Raw genomic sequence first — 15293 nt, 5'->3', positions numbered from 1 at the left:
ATCCCAAAGAGTGTTGATTAATGGAGGTCTTGAGTGATGAGTTGCAGGGATGATACTTGACATAGATCAACGATCTTATCAATGACATGGATGAGTCCATAATGATTAAATATGAGGATGGTATAGGATAGCTAATACATTAGAGGACAAAAATCAACACTTTAAAATATCTTTGTTGGCTAAAACAATAGGATAAACCTAACAAGCAAATATTTAACTCAGGTAAAGAGATTATCTTATGTTTAAAGAAATAATTGTAAAAATATAGGATTTTGCACAATATTTTTGGGAATATTTGGCTTGATAGCAACTCAAAATAGAGCTCTTCATTAAAAAGTGCACACCATAAATGACACCTGATAGAAAAATTAAGGCAGCATTAATAACAAATTAAGATCAAAAGATGTAAGAGTCTCTTTGATTTTCTATGCCTTTTTTTTTTCATACTATATCTGAAATATGGTATCCAGTTCTCCATGCCATGCAACAGAAGACAATCATAAACTCAACAGATTGGAGCATATTCAGAATATGGCTACCAAGAAGGCTACATACATGGGTTGTAATTTAAATGACTAGGATTGCTAGAGGAGTTTATACTACATAAATGATTATACTTCTCAAGGCTACGTGCTTGTTTGCTTCATCCTTGTAAGGTCAGGTCTAAACAGAGAGCCTGCCATATATTTGGAGTTCAGTAAACATTTGTTGAGGAAGGTGGTCAGAGCAATCACCTCCAACAGCTGAAGGAAGGGCTACAAATGAGGCTTAGATTCTGTGTCCAGGTTGGTCAACCCAGGAGCTATAGTAAATGTTACACGGAGAAAGCATTTGTGTGGCTACAACGTGAGCACCCCATATCAATTAGAGTAATCTTATAGTAAAAAGGGATGTCTCATGAATTCTTGTCACTGTAGGTATGCCAACATGGGTTAAATTACATCCTGTGAAGGATTTCATGGAGAAGATGCCTATGGATGGGATGTAAGACTTGACCCCTTAACATCCCATTCAATTCTAAGATTCTGTCAAATGATTCATTCATTCATTCATTCATTCATTCCAAATATATTTATTGAGTACAGACTGCTCTAGGAAATGAGGAGATAATGGCGAACAAAAGTATGCAAGGTCCTTATCCCTGTGGAGCCCGAAGTGGAGACCCATGGTCTCTAAAGTGGGGTGTGGGCACATCTGAAGGGAGAAAGAAAATAGAACTATTATTCACAGCTTAAGAAGTCTCATTCTTTTATTAACTTCTATATTTTACAATATGATCTATAATGTATATAATATCATTAGTAAGGTAATTAAGTGTATGTCACTTAGAATCAAAGGCATATATTTTGGGTGTTAACACCCAAAAGCCTTTTTATGGTTAAGGGTGTGTGATCAAATGTATCTAGCAACCTCTCATAAAGAATATCAAGTAATCATGTGAGTGAATGCAAAACTGCAGCCATGTTAAGTACCACACACCTTCTACCACCTTCTACTCCTCCGAGCTGGGACTGTTCGAAGCTCATTTAAACATAAAGCCTTCATGTTCGCATGCTGTGGGAGCCCTTGAATTGGTGTTGCGGTGACAAACGAGCATATTCTACCCTTAGGAGCTGTCAGGACTTAACCCCTGCTATATTTGAATCCTAGAAGAACCAGCACCACAAGAATCCAGTCTTAATGGTTCCATCATAGTGATAGGGATTGTTTTTAGCCACCATCATTTACAGACAAATCCTTTATAAGCCAGATTTTTCTTAGAAAGACTGACGATTCAGACCCCAAGCCTTGAGAAGCAGGCAGGTAAGAGGCAGAAGTTAGTTGCCCCTATTAGGAAGCTACTGTGGGCCACACATGACTTGTCTCTATGACATAGAGATATATAACAGATAGAGATTTGTTCTACAGATTATATTTAACCATTATAACATGTAAAGCTATTAGGATAATCCTCCTTCAGCAAATAAGGAGGTGAGGATAAACTGCCATTTAATGGTAGGCTGAAGTCCAGATTTTTGTGTCACATTAGCGAGCCCTCCCTTACCCCACTCCTGGCCCACATCTCAGGATAAAGCCCAAAGTCCCCATCAAGGCCTTCCAAAGCTGTATCATCTGCTTTTTGCCCAGCTCTTGGAGCCTCCCATTTTAATCTCTTGCCATTTACTCTCTCACTCAGGTTTCTGTTTTACCGAACTTCTTGTAGTTCCTCTAACACACCATGCTTTCTCTCACCCCACGCCATTCTCTTTTCCTCCTACCCGCAGGTCCGGGGGCACCAGGCACCACAAGCTTCCCATACGGAGCAGTTTTCACGCTGGGTTCTCATCATACCTTTGCAGCCCCCAGTGGACTATAAGCTCGAGAGAGAGAGTACCCATCTTCCTCCTTGCTTTCCAATAAACTCTGCACTGAACTCATGTCCCGGCGCTCAGTACATTCAGTAAATATTTACTGAATCTTACACATGAAGATGAAAAATGGCATCTCAGAGAAGTCAACTTACCGAAAGTCACGCAGTAATATCTGGAAGAGGACTGAACCCAGGTCAGCCTCATTCCAGAGTCCGAGATTTAACCTGCTGTTTGTATGTTGGGAGCCAAACGGATGCCAATCTACCTATCTGGGTACTAGTTCCCTAAACTAGGAAATGGGAGTGTGGGTCTTTAAAATGGGGTAGTATAAGGAAACAAAGATTCTATAACATAAAAGGAACCTACGATAAAGGCATTATTCGATGCTATGTGACGTTGGGCAGGTCACTCAAATTTCTCTGGGCCACAGTTTCTGTAATAATATGAGAAGGCTTTCTGGATGGTCTCTGAATTCCCTTGTTAACTCTGAACACAGTTGACCCTTGAACAACACCGGCTTGAACTGCACAGATCCACTTACCCACAGACTTTTTTTTTAAATAAATACAGCCCAGTACTATACATGTATTTTCTCTTCTTTATGATTGTCTTAATTTTATTCCTGAAGCTTCCTTTATCATAAGAATATAGTATATAATATATATAAAATACAAAATAAGTCTTAATTGACTGTTAATGTTATTGGTAAGGCTTCTTGGTCAACAGCAGGCTATTATTAGTTAGGTTTTTAGAGAATCAAAAGTTATATGCAGATTTTTGACATGTGGGTTGGGAGGGGGATTGTCAGTGCTCCTAACTCTTGTATTGTTCAAGGGTCAACTGTACTATTATGTAAGGTACTTCAAAGTTGCAACTTTTTCCATCCTATAACAACAATGCTATCTTTATTGCCAAGCTTGCTAAGTTCTTATCACTTTACCAATTCTCTTCACATTGCAATTTCCCTCTGCTCCTATCTAGCTACAGCAATTTTTCTTTCTAAATTAATTGAAGAGCTCTTAGTGGTTATATCCTAAATCCTCTTTTTAGTTCCCTTTCCATTGACCTCCCTGAAGTATTTGAAAGCCTCACCTCTGTGCTCTCTGCTACACATCTTTCTCTCAGTTTTAAGCTGAACTCTTGGCTACTTCTTATTCTTTTCCTTCATCCAATGCCACTCTCTTATTCCAGACCCTTCCCATCTTTCAATATTGTAATCATATCTTAATTTGTCTTATAGTGTAACCATCTTCCTCTTTGTCTGCCTTCAAACTGGCAGAGCTGTTTTTCCCAAATACAAAACTATCAGCTCATTCCCGAATTATGACACTTTGATGGCTCCCAGTGTCCATGGGATTAGCCAATATATACATAAACACTGATTGTACCCATCTTACATTCATCTCTGGAGCCCAGCGTAGATACCATGATTTGAGCCAAACTTCAGAACCCTTCTTAGCCCTGATTTCCAGACAGCAACTATCAATCAAAGTATGTGGACATAAGATGGAATCTCTTCATTCATAATATAACTTTAACCTACTTTCCAGATACATTTCCTATCCCTGTCACTTTCTTTCCCCTTCCACGTTCCATTTCCTGGATGCTTCAGAGCTTTCCCAACATGCCATGCTCTTCAGCCCACTTCACCCTTATATATGCTAAGTATTCTGTAAGGAAAACATTTTTTTTCTGCCAGATCTGGTCAGTATTTACTAATCCCTCTAGAGCCAGTCCAAATGTTGCTTCCTTTTGAAGATCCTTCCCAACCAGCACAGTTAGAAAAGCTTCTTTTTCTTCTGTTTACATTATATTGCAATGATCTGTTTCCTTATGTGTTGATCCCCCTTCTAACTAGAATACAACTTTCTCTGGACTGGGGCCACTTTCTAATCAACTTTGGATCTTCCCTAGAACTTACTACAGTAGCTAGAACACAGTAGATGTCAAATGAGTGTTTGCTAAGTGAAAGGCCAAACAGATGACAAAATGAATGACATGCCTCTAATTGTACATAAGGCAGGTTTGGTACTCATGGTTCCTGCTTATATGCACTGTGTGAGGTATGCCCACAGCAACACTCCTCTTAGACTCACCTGGTTCCCAGGCATGCCAGAAAAGTTGAGAATTTCACGATAAAGGACAGTAATAATAATAATAATAATGATGATCGAGTGCTTATTGTATGCCAAGACAAAAACTGCTCATTTTATGACTTAAAGAACAAGGGGCTGAATGCTCTTCAAATATAATGAAAGAGAAGAACAGAACAAAGATAATTCTGGTATAAAGAGTCATGCACTTTGATCTATTATCCAAAAATGTGACAAGTGACTAAAACTCCACCGAAGACAGAGCTTTAGATCATTTATTAATACAATGGGGTCAGAGTCAAAGGAAAGACTACCACTTATCTATCTGTCTAGACTGGGAAGTAAATAACTTTTTTTTTTTTTAATCTCATTATATACTGGCTACAGTTAACATTATCCTAAGAAATTTCTATACTGGGCAAATCTACATGGGTGAAAATTAACTTAGGATAGAGTTTCCTCGCGTTCCAAAGAATAACTATAGGATCTGGAAAAACAAAATAAGGGTTAGGTGATAAAAATTTGAAAAGTGATAGTGCTGAATATTGTATGCTCCTTTTAGAGGCTTAACAGTGCATGTTAGCATACTGGGGATATGAAGACTGCAGTAAGAAAACCTGCTCCGTGGGGCATAACCCAGAATTCTCCATATGCAGTTGGCCAGTGAACTTTTTTTTATAGAATGCCTTGTGTTTATGTCCATGGAATTAGTACAGGGAAATACTGGCTTTGGAGGTTCCTAGAGACAGTCCCTCTCTGCTGGGATTCCAGCAGTGGGCCCGTACAAAGGGGACTGCTATGAAGACCTGTCTGATTTAGGGAAAATAAGATTGGCTTTGGTCTGGGCCAGAAGATACTCATGAGTGCTATTGTCATTTCCATGATAAAAAGTCAACCCAAGATGAAGGCTTAGAAGAAAAGGCCAACTCTTAATCAGTCGTTTGAATTAACAGTTTAGTTATTGGGGCTGTCTCACACAGTCATAGGAATTTATATTTTCATTTTATCCCAAAGAAAAACTTGACCATCTTTCTTTAATACTATCAACCTGGAAGCTTGACAGTAAGGATTAAAAATTGCTCCTTCCTTCCCACTTGGTTATTGGAAAGGCTCTGAAAGGTAATCCGTCTTGTGAAGCTACACTTTACAGTCTGCATAAAAATGCCATGATTTCCCTTCCTCTCCCCGACCTAATTGAAAGTGCATAATATCACCCAGCTGGGGAAATGTAAACGGTAAACATACGCAATATATCATGCTATCGCACAAAAGCTGGTTACTAATAGGGACTGGGTAGTTGTCAGGACCAAAAGAAATCTGGAAAACAAGCCTTTTTTTCCATCTAGAATGAGAGCTCTTTGTGCCTCCCACCCCCCACCCCCCAACTCCTCCCTTCAGAATTCAAGCTACGACCAGATTAAGCCAAGGTCAGTCAACTCATTCCTTGCGGGTGTAATTCCAGGGGTCACCTAACAAGGTATATTGACTAAAACGCTCTTATATCAGCCTTTCAAGAGAGGAGGCATTTTATTTGTGGCAGGAGGTGGGGTTGAAATTATTTTGTTCCCTACCTACTTCGATTGTACTGACAGATGGTCTTATTATCTTTTTCCTTAGCTGCTAAGCCTAAAGATCCTTGGCCTTGTCACCTCTTATCTTTCTCTACTTCATCAAACTCCTATTGCCAAGATTATCTCTTTTTCTACCTCTGATCATCCATGAACATCTATACAGGATCACATTTTCCTTAAGCGCAAAATCCCAACCTTGCTGTTCAAGGTCCTCCGCACCTCTACACTCTCTCTAATTCCAACTCCATTTTACCTACAAAGAAGTCACCAGTCTCCGACTCCTCACCTCCCAGTGTCATGACATTTTCTCGAATAAGTTTTTCACAGTAGGACTCATAGGAGAAAGGACAATATTCCTTCAAAGTTTTCATCATTAGTCCTTTGCCACAATATCCTTTCAAAAACTGTTCTCTGTTGCACCATGACCTCAGTGACGACCATTCATTCATGCCAACTTATGACTGGCTATTTCGTTTTATTTTTGATGGCTAATACCTTACTGGTGGGTCAAAGCCTAGCTCTTACCAAGAGGACTATCTCATTTCAGTTTTAATAGATGTAAGGATATATTTTTATCGGCTTTAGCAGGAGACAGGACTTGAAACTTACTGAATTAAAACCATATTTGTCTTTTAATAAGCTATATTACCTTTCAGCTGGCACCAGTGGGTGATATGGTTTGTTGACTTTGGCATAGAGACCCTCTAAGTGGTCTCTCTCTGGAGATAGCGGACGGCTCTCCCGGTGGTAACCCAGTGGTCCAGCTCGAGGCGGAGATGGTGACCTGTAGACACTTGATGCACACGGTTCCCGGAAATGGTTCACTCTGGCGTAGTTGGGGTCCATTTCATCATCGTCCATATCATGCAGCGATCCAGTTGCACCAGCAGCAGAATCAAGAAGACCTCTTGCCTGCTTTTCCCTTAGCTCCTGGTGTTTTGCTACAATCCTGAAAAAAATATAGAACAGGGAGCAGAGACATATGTGAATTTTAAGTGGAAATACAGTGACAGACTCTCCTGAATCTATGTTGATTTCTCCTGGTCAGTCACTTAGTGGTTACTCTCCTGTTAACCCAATATCCGTGCAGTTAATTTTATATCTCTGATCTTTATTTGTTATGGAATCTTGACTTTTATAGCAATGGAATAGGTATTTTGACACCTTGCCCTCCGATGACTGTGCTGACTGCAGAGTCAGAGGCTGATTTTTCATTAACGTTCCCTTCTTACAAAGGGATGTGCCCCATGGGAACAGTACATCGGTGGTGTGATAATAAGGAAGTCTTCCTTGGGAGAGGGATGTATGTTAAAGAGAGCCCATCAGAATCACATACTTTGGCTATGATTTCCCTATTTGGTACCCTAGAGTTCTAGTGTATTCTTTTAAAGGAAAGAGCTTGCAAAAATTGATTTAAATATGAAAAAGAAATACAGAGGCTTTCTGGTCACTGAAAGCAGTGGGATCCGAGGTAATTTATGAGAGACTCTAAGTTTTTTGGTTACACAAATGGGGATCGTTGTGTCTCATTATATAGGGGCTGGGGACAGAGTAAAATAGTGAAGAAATTAATGGGCTCCTGACAGAGATGAATTGGCACATATAAGTGAATTAAACATTACTGGCAGAACTCCACGGCATGCGAGCCTTAAGTGATATTACAAAATGCTACTGCTAATCAGTGTACTGTGTAGACTGCTGGGAATGGGAGCAGCAAAATGCACCTAGGTGGATTCCAAATCCATCTGAATTTTAAGAATTTGACATTTAATCCGGAAGGTGTTAGATCAGTTCTCCTAAGTTCTCAGTTACGTGTTAAAATGGAAAGGTCACTGTGGCATCTCATTGGACAATGGTGATGTGATGGTGTCAGGAGGTGTCCTGTGCTAATGAGGAAAGAAGGTAACCTTACATCACTGGGCAAACAGGGTGTGTTATGCACGCACTATGAGAGAAGCCAGGTGCTGCTGGTTCAGGCAGCCAGAGGAACTGGCTCAAGAAAGGATAGGAATAAGCTGGAATCCTGGGCTCTGAGAATACAAGAGAGCTGTGGCTAGAAGTGAAAGGTCTGTACCAGCCTAGACACATTTATAGAGACCCTGGATGAATTAAAAAAACAAAAATTGAACTCTCTCGGTACTTTCTCTTCTTCAAGCAAAAACAGCTGTTTTCTGCACAGGGCAGCTGTTTTACAGAACATCAAATTCTTTGTAAAAATCTTTAAAAGCCATCCTCTTTATCTTTCAAGGTATTTTCTCTTTAGGCAGAATGGCTTTTTTTTTTTTTTTTTTTTTTTTTAAAGGGGAGAGAGGGGAAGGGGAAAAAGAAAACATGAAGACGACACAGGACAAAAATCCAGCGTTTAACCCTAAGTCACAACAGATGAAAATAAATGCCAGGATACATTACTGCACACCTCTTTGACTAAGTCAAATCATGTACCCTACACATAAGTAATTAGAAGAATTTATATTTTTGTAAAGAGGAGCTTGAATCTCCAAGGGATTCTGAATGAAGATTAAAGGAAGATTGCACAGTCGGGTACCTGTCAAGAAGCCCTGCCTGTCCCCTTTCAGTGTACATTAGTCCTAGATTCACGGATGTTTGTTTTGAATAATTTTCTATAAAGAAGATAACTTGTTCTCTTCTGCAACAAAACCGTCCTTTCAGGGACAGTGCAGACTGGATTATCAGAGAACGCTCGCTGCACTACGATGATAGGAATGGATTTCCATTGCAAAGAGAACGCAGGACATCAATAAAGTCAGGGGGTGGGATTTCTGTGTGGTTACTGTGCCTCCTCCGTGCGAGGCCTTCATGAGAAATCATTCACCAGAAAGATGAACATCTCGTGGCTGCTGCATAAAGCTACACTTGTGCATTAATGAAAGAAGAAAACACCAAGCCTGGTTTTTAAAAGTCACAGAAATAGAACACCAGTATCTGTGCTCCTAATCTCATCACTTCTCTGTCTTAGAGGTGTTCTCATTAATTAGGCTTGCTGGGTATGTAAAGATTCTCAGATGAAAAGTACTCTGTGGATGCAGAGCAGTATTTTATCTTGTTTTTTTCTTGCAAAAACAAAACTAAATTTCTCCTTGATCCTCTCTGCACCACTGAGTATTTCAGTAACTAATTTCATATTAATCACTCGGTAGGTGAAATAGTAATTTCTCTGAACCGTCATTATTATGCCATATATCAGGGTCTCTCCGTGTGGGAGAGGACAAGGCAATCTGAAAAGGGGTGTATGGAGGCAGAAGAAGCTCTCTCTCTCCGGAGAGAAATGTCAAGGAAATAGATTTTTTTGTTTTTGGTAGCTCTGACCTCTCTGCCTCAGTTCACTGTGATCTAATTGTTTAGAGTCCTTCCACTTTGAGGTCTTCTTATCACTGGGAACTCAAACTGTAAGAATATCTATTTTTCAAAATAGCTCTTGATAATACATCTTTTTTATTGGACAGTACCACCAGGTTCCCCATTCTCCCCACCACAGTGCTTTTGAATTGTTTTTATTTCTTCTCTCTCTTTCTTACAAAAACATTGTTTCATTTGTACCATTATAACTCTTAGATATCCTCTTTTATTTCCATTTCTTTAGACCAACTCTGGTATTCAGGCTTTAAATTACCTAGCTGTGCATTGTCCAATATGGTGGCCACTAGCCACAACATGCTGTATACATTTAAATTAGAATAATTACAGTTAAATAAAATGTAAAGTTCAGCTTCTCAGTGTCACAAATTGCATTTCAAATGCTCAATAGCCACACATGACTCGTGACTAGTGTGTCAGACAAGGCAGATATAGACTAATTCCATCATTGCAGAAAGTTCTATCAGACTGTGCTGGCCTAGATTATTCTAACACTTTTTGGTATGTCACCTTGTGCTGCTTTTATCTATACCTTAAAGGGCTGTTGGATAATCTTATATCATATCTCTGTCAGATCAAGAATCTCTAACAAGAGATTACAGTAAAAGATGGGGTAAGAGTATGGCTCCTCTACTTCCTCCCTCAAACCCTAAACATGCAGACAGTTGAAAAGTTGGGAAGACAAAATTAAATCTACAATTGAATTAGAAAATGACCATAAATCTTACACCAAGCAATGAAATTTGGGTTCAACTCAAAAGGGAGAGTTCATCAAGAGCTGATACATGCCTACATCTCTAGCAGCGTATATATTTCACTGAAAGTAAGATCAAGATTACAGAAAATAAACTTCTACTTAGAAAACCATAGTTTGAAGGCAAATTTAGGATCCTTGGGAATTGTGGGGTAAATCCTTGTGAGTTTCCAACTCAAGACTGGAGGAGGAATGGAGCTAGAAGAGAGCCCTTTCCTCTGAGAAATGTATCTCCTCCTACACTGAAGAAACTAAAGAGAAAAGAAGCCCCAACCTGTTTTGTAGCTGAAAGACAGAATTAGCTGAGCAGAGAAAAACGAAAACAAACTCATCAAAATAAAACCAATAATCTAAGAGACTTCACTAAGCAAGCTGATCTCTTTCAGCTTGATCTGCTCTCCCAAAATGGAAAACCAAGGAAAACAAGCCCCTGGGGTGTGCACCCAGCAGAAGTGGCAAGAAGATATTTTGAAAGAACATATGGAATTCAAGTTGCTGGTCTGACCTTAGATCCCTATGTCCTCTAGCACAGATTTAAAAAAAAATTTTTTTAAACCCTATATAACATGAAATTCGTTTAATGGTTCACAACAAGTGTTTGGCAAATTAAATACAATAAAGGAGAAAAATATTAGGGGTTATTGCACATAGAATGCAGAAGTATTGTTTTGAGAAGGAGAAAAATCAAGTCATCTAAAAATTCAGGCAAATTCAGGCTAGCCTCAAACATAAATAAAGCCCAAAGAAGAACATTCTCAAACATTTCAAGGGAATAGAGCTCGTTGACCTACTGCAAAAAACTACTTAACAATTAAAAGCAGTCGACCCAAAATGGAATCAAAATGAAGAATTCAACTTGATAAGACTGTGGAATGACTGGTGTGAAGGTTAGAGGTACCTTAACCTTGGGTTAAAGGTTAAACATTTGTAGCGACATAATTATGGAAAAACATAAGTATGATAAACTCTGACAATATAAAAATAATAATCATTAGTGAAAATCAGAAACCAATAAGGATGTGTAGAGGAAAGCATTTACATTCAGTTGTATTCATTTCTTCACTTTTTAGAGCAGGCATCGGTAGTGACTATTGAAAATTGATAAATCAGGAAAGAGAGGGTACAGTATATTAAATATTACTACAAAAAAGCTACTAAAACAACAAATTATCAGAAGAGAAATGTATGAAATAAAAGTCCAACCATATAGAAAATAGAAAACAGGGGGTGCCTGGGTGGCTGGATTCTGGTTGGTTAAGCTGGATTTTGGTTCAGGTCATGATCTCAGGGTTGTAAGATCGAGCCCTGTGTCAGGCTTCATGCTCAGTGGGGAGTCTGCTTGGGATTCTCTCTCTCCCTCTCCCTTTGCCCCTTACCCTACTCTCTCTTTCTCTCAAATAAATAAGTTTAAAAAAGATAAAAAGCAGAAGCAGCAAAAAAGTAACATAAAATCAGATGACCACATTTATCTTTCATGACAACAAATGAAAATAAAATAAATGTCTTTATTATAACTAAAGAATCCCAGATATGATAAAAAAGGAAAACATACTAGATGATATTGAAATTGTGAAAAAATGTGGAAAAGCCTAAGTGTGCAGTAATAGGAGACTAGGAAAGATGTATGGTATAGCTAAAAAATACAGTCATCTTATTCCCATTCTAAAAGGAAGTAATATATACATATGGGCCAAGATACATATAGATATTTGTATGATGTATTATATATTCTTGAATATGCATAGAAAATGTCTGGGTGGATACAAAAAAATTTATAATGGTGATCACCTCTTGAAAGTGGAATTGGAGGTACACTATCTGAATTTTTATATTATATTTTTAGGATAATTTTTAAAATTTCAAAAATATAAAAAGTCCCTTAAACTACATATTGACTGTTATGGTAAATCAAAACTTAAGAAAAATACTTAAACAGGCAATAAGAGGCAGGCTTTGTCTTAGAAATCTGATTTTTCCCGATCCCATTATTGACTCAGTTGTGGCAATTTTCCTCAAATTGCTGTTCATTGAACATTTGTTTGGTCCCTTTCAAAATGACTGCTTTTGCCTAGAGTACCCATTTTCCATTTATCAAATATCTGACTTGTTTTTCTAGAATAAAGATTTAACTTTACTCATTTTAAACTCTTTTAGAGCTCCATATTGATCTCAACAATTCTCTTCTTCAACCTGTGTATTCAGTAAATTCTCTATTAATCTTTAATTGTTATATATTACTTTATATAACAAATGAAAACATTTTTCATTTATTTCAAGACATTCTGCTTCCAGAACTAGACTGCAAACTCCTTGAGGGTCATGTGAGCTTTCTTTCTGTTAATTCTAGCTACCTGATTTATTCACTCATACTGATATTATATTGTATAGTAGCAATAAAGGAAAAATTTCAGTTCCTGACTCATTATCAGGGAGCTATAAACATGTAACTACAATTCAGTGGGAAGACAAAGATACTATCTGTACAAAGGGTCAGAGTCAATTCAGCTTAGGGTTGTTGAGGAAGAATCATGCAGGTGGTGCCACATGACCTGGGTTTTGAAGGAACTTGTTCACCTTGTTCCAAGAGGATGAAAGAGATGTAGAAATGGTATGAGGCACTCCAGTCAGAAAGAGGGACACAAGCAAAGGGGCATAGGAGTGCATGATTTACTTCATGCTAGGGTACGAGTCTGATGTGGCAGACCAGAATGGTTCGAGTCATCTGCCTAAAGCTCCCCCACAAAAGGAACACATTTAGTAAATTTATTGGCAGACTTCTGAAAGGTTTATGTAAGACAAATTTAATATTGAAAATTTTGTTGTACCTTTTTTCCTTTTCTTGTTTACCCTTTCATTATAAAATGAAACAAAGGTAGAAACTCGTGCAAAACACATCTATGGATCCAAGAGTGGCTATAAAGCAAACATGTCTGTCACTATCACTGAGGTCAAGAAATAGACCTTTGCAGGAAACCCCAGAAAGTCTCCGGGGTGGGGGTGTCTCTCCATCACAACCACATCTATATTTCTATATTATATATGTATCTCCTTTCTTCCACATTAAGAATCCTGCTCCTCTGGGGCACCTGGGTGGCTCTGTGGGTTAAAGCCTCTGTCTTCGGCTCAGGTTGATCTCAGGGTTCTGGGATTGAGCCCCGCATCGGGCTCTCCACTTACCGGGATGTCTGCTTCCTCCTCTCTCTGCCTGCCTCTCTGCCTACCTGTGATCTCTGTCAAATAAATAAAATTAAAAAAAAAAAAAAAAGAAGAGTCCTGCTCAAGACACAGGGAATGCTAGAACTGAGTATCTTATGATTACAACTTGCTCTACTCTGTATGACATAGAAAATAGCTTCAGAATAACAATACCAAATATTATCACTCATAAGATGATTATAAAATACTCTTTTCATATTTTCTTCCTTCATCCCTCCATTTTTGTAATTGTATTACACCTACATTGTTAAAGCATAAAGCAGCTACACACTAGAATTCCATTCAACTCTTATTTAATTTGAGCACTTTAAGTAACTATATATTTAATATACTAAAATACAATAAATATATATTTAATAAAGACCAACAGTCCTAACATCACTGAATATGCAGTCATCTACTAGATTCCTCAGGAAGAATTCATGGACAGTGTTTCTTCACTTGCCTTTTATATTTGACAGCCACTTTTGCTGAATATAAAATTACCCACTTTTCCTCTTGGACATTTAAAATATGTGACACCATTTTCTTTTTAATTTAATTTATTTATTTGACAGAAAGAGAGATCAAAGTAGGCAGAGAGGCAGGAAAAGAGAGAGAGAGGGGAAGAGGGCTCCCTGCTGAGTGGAGAGCCCAATGTGGACCTTGATCCCAGGACCCTGAGATCATGATCTGAGCTGAAGGCAGAGGCTTAACCCACTGAGCCACCCTGGCGCTCATGACACCATTTTCTTATGATAAAATGTCGCTGTTGAAAAGCGGTATGACAATTTAATTTTATTTCTCTTATAAATTACTTACAGTAACTTTTTTCACTTACCTCACTAAATTCTTTCATTTAAAGTCTAGTAATCTTACTTCGAAAAGTCATTCTGGGTTGATAACACTTATGAAACACAAAGTAAGTATATTTGTTTGAGCGGGGCAATATTCTTGAATTATAGCTTTTATTGTTAATGTTGTAGGATACAAGTTGTATATAGAAAAGTCAATTGTATTTCTATGTGCTCGTAGTGAATGGTGAGACAACAAAATCAAGAGAATGATACCATTTAAAATGGGATTAAAGTACATTACAAACTTAAAAATAAATTTAACAAAAGATGTACACATCCTCTACCCTGAAGACAATAAAATACTCCTGAGAGAAGTTAAAGATTTAAATAAATGGAGAATTCTATCTTGCTCATGGATCAGAAAAGTCAATATTGCAAGAAGTCAATTCATTCAAATGAACAGATCAATGTCATTTCAATCAAACTCAACTCAGGTTTATTTTGCCAAAATTAGCAATGTGATTTTAAAATTGATTTAGAAAGTAAAGGACAAAGAATAGCCAAAATAACTTTGAAAAAAAATAGAAATAACGTTGGAAGATTTAATCTACTGGCTTTAAGACTTACTATAAATCTTCAGTAATCAAGGCAAAGATTAGACAAGTAGATGAATGGAATAGAAGACACAGTCCAGTAATATATCCACACATATTTGGTGAAGTAATTTATAACAAATATACCAAGATATTTTGATTTAGAAGGGAGAATCTCTTCAACAAGTGGTGCTGGAAAGTACATAAGGGAAATCCACAGGGGAAACAAGAACTTTGGTTCTTACATTATACCATAACAAAAAAATCAATTCAAGATGGAAGACAGACCTGAAAAAAAGTCTACAACAATAAAGCTACTAGAAAAAATAAAGGAGAATATCTTTAGCCTTGGGTTAGGCAAATAGTTCCTAGAGAGGACAAGGAACACAGGGATCATTAAAGAAAAAATGAGTAAGTGGAACATCACCAAAATTAAAATCTTCCCATTAAAAAGGATCAAGAAAATGACAGGCAAATGAGAGAAAACATTTATAACACATGTCTAATGAAGGCTTTATATGAAAAATACTAAAAAAAAAAAAAAATCCTTGCAACTTACCAACG

General features: G+C 37.8%; 1 protein-coding gene across 4 annotated transcripts in view; it reads right to left on the bottom strand.

Annotated features, from left to right (window-relative positions):
- PARD3B (par-3 family cell polarity regulator beta) overlaps nt 1-15293 on the bottom strand; it is a 1046926-nt gene that overhangs the window by 165309 nt on the left and 866324 nt on the right. For 3 of the 4 annotated variants that reach the window (XM_032354007.1, XM_032354008.1, XM_032354009.1), the window contains one exon: nt 6665-6964. In XM_032354007.1, the coding sequence (XP_032209898.1) occupies nt 6665-6964 (300 nt within the window). Of the gene's footprint in view, nt 1-1061; nt 1195-6664; nt 6965-15293 lie in introns of those variants that run through there. The other variant, XM_032354010.1, reaches the window with a different exon arrangement.

Source organism: Mustela erminea, chromosome 8 (assembly GCF_009829155.1).
Source record: "Mustela erminea isolate mMusErm1 chromosome 8, mMusErm1.Pri, whole genome shotgun sequence".
NCBI classification, from domain to species: Eukaryota; Metazoa; Chordata; class Mammalia; order Carnivora; family Mustelidae; genus Mustela; species Mustela erminea.
This window is presented reverse-complemented; position numbering and strand designations above follow the sequence as displayed.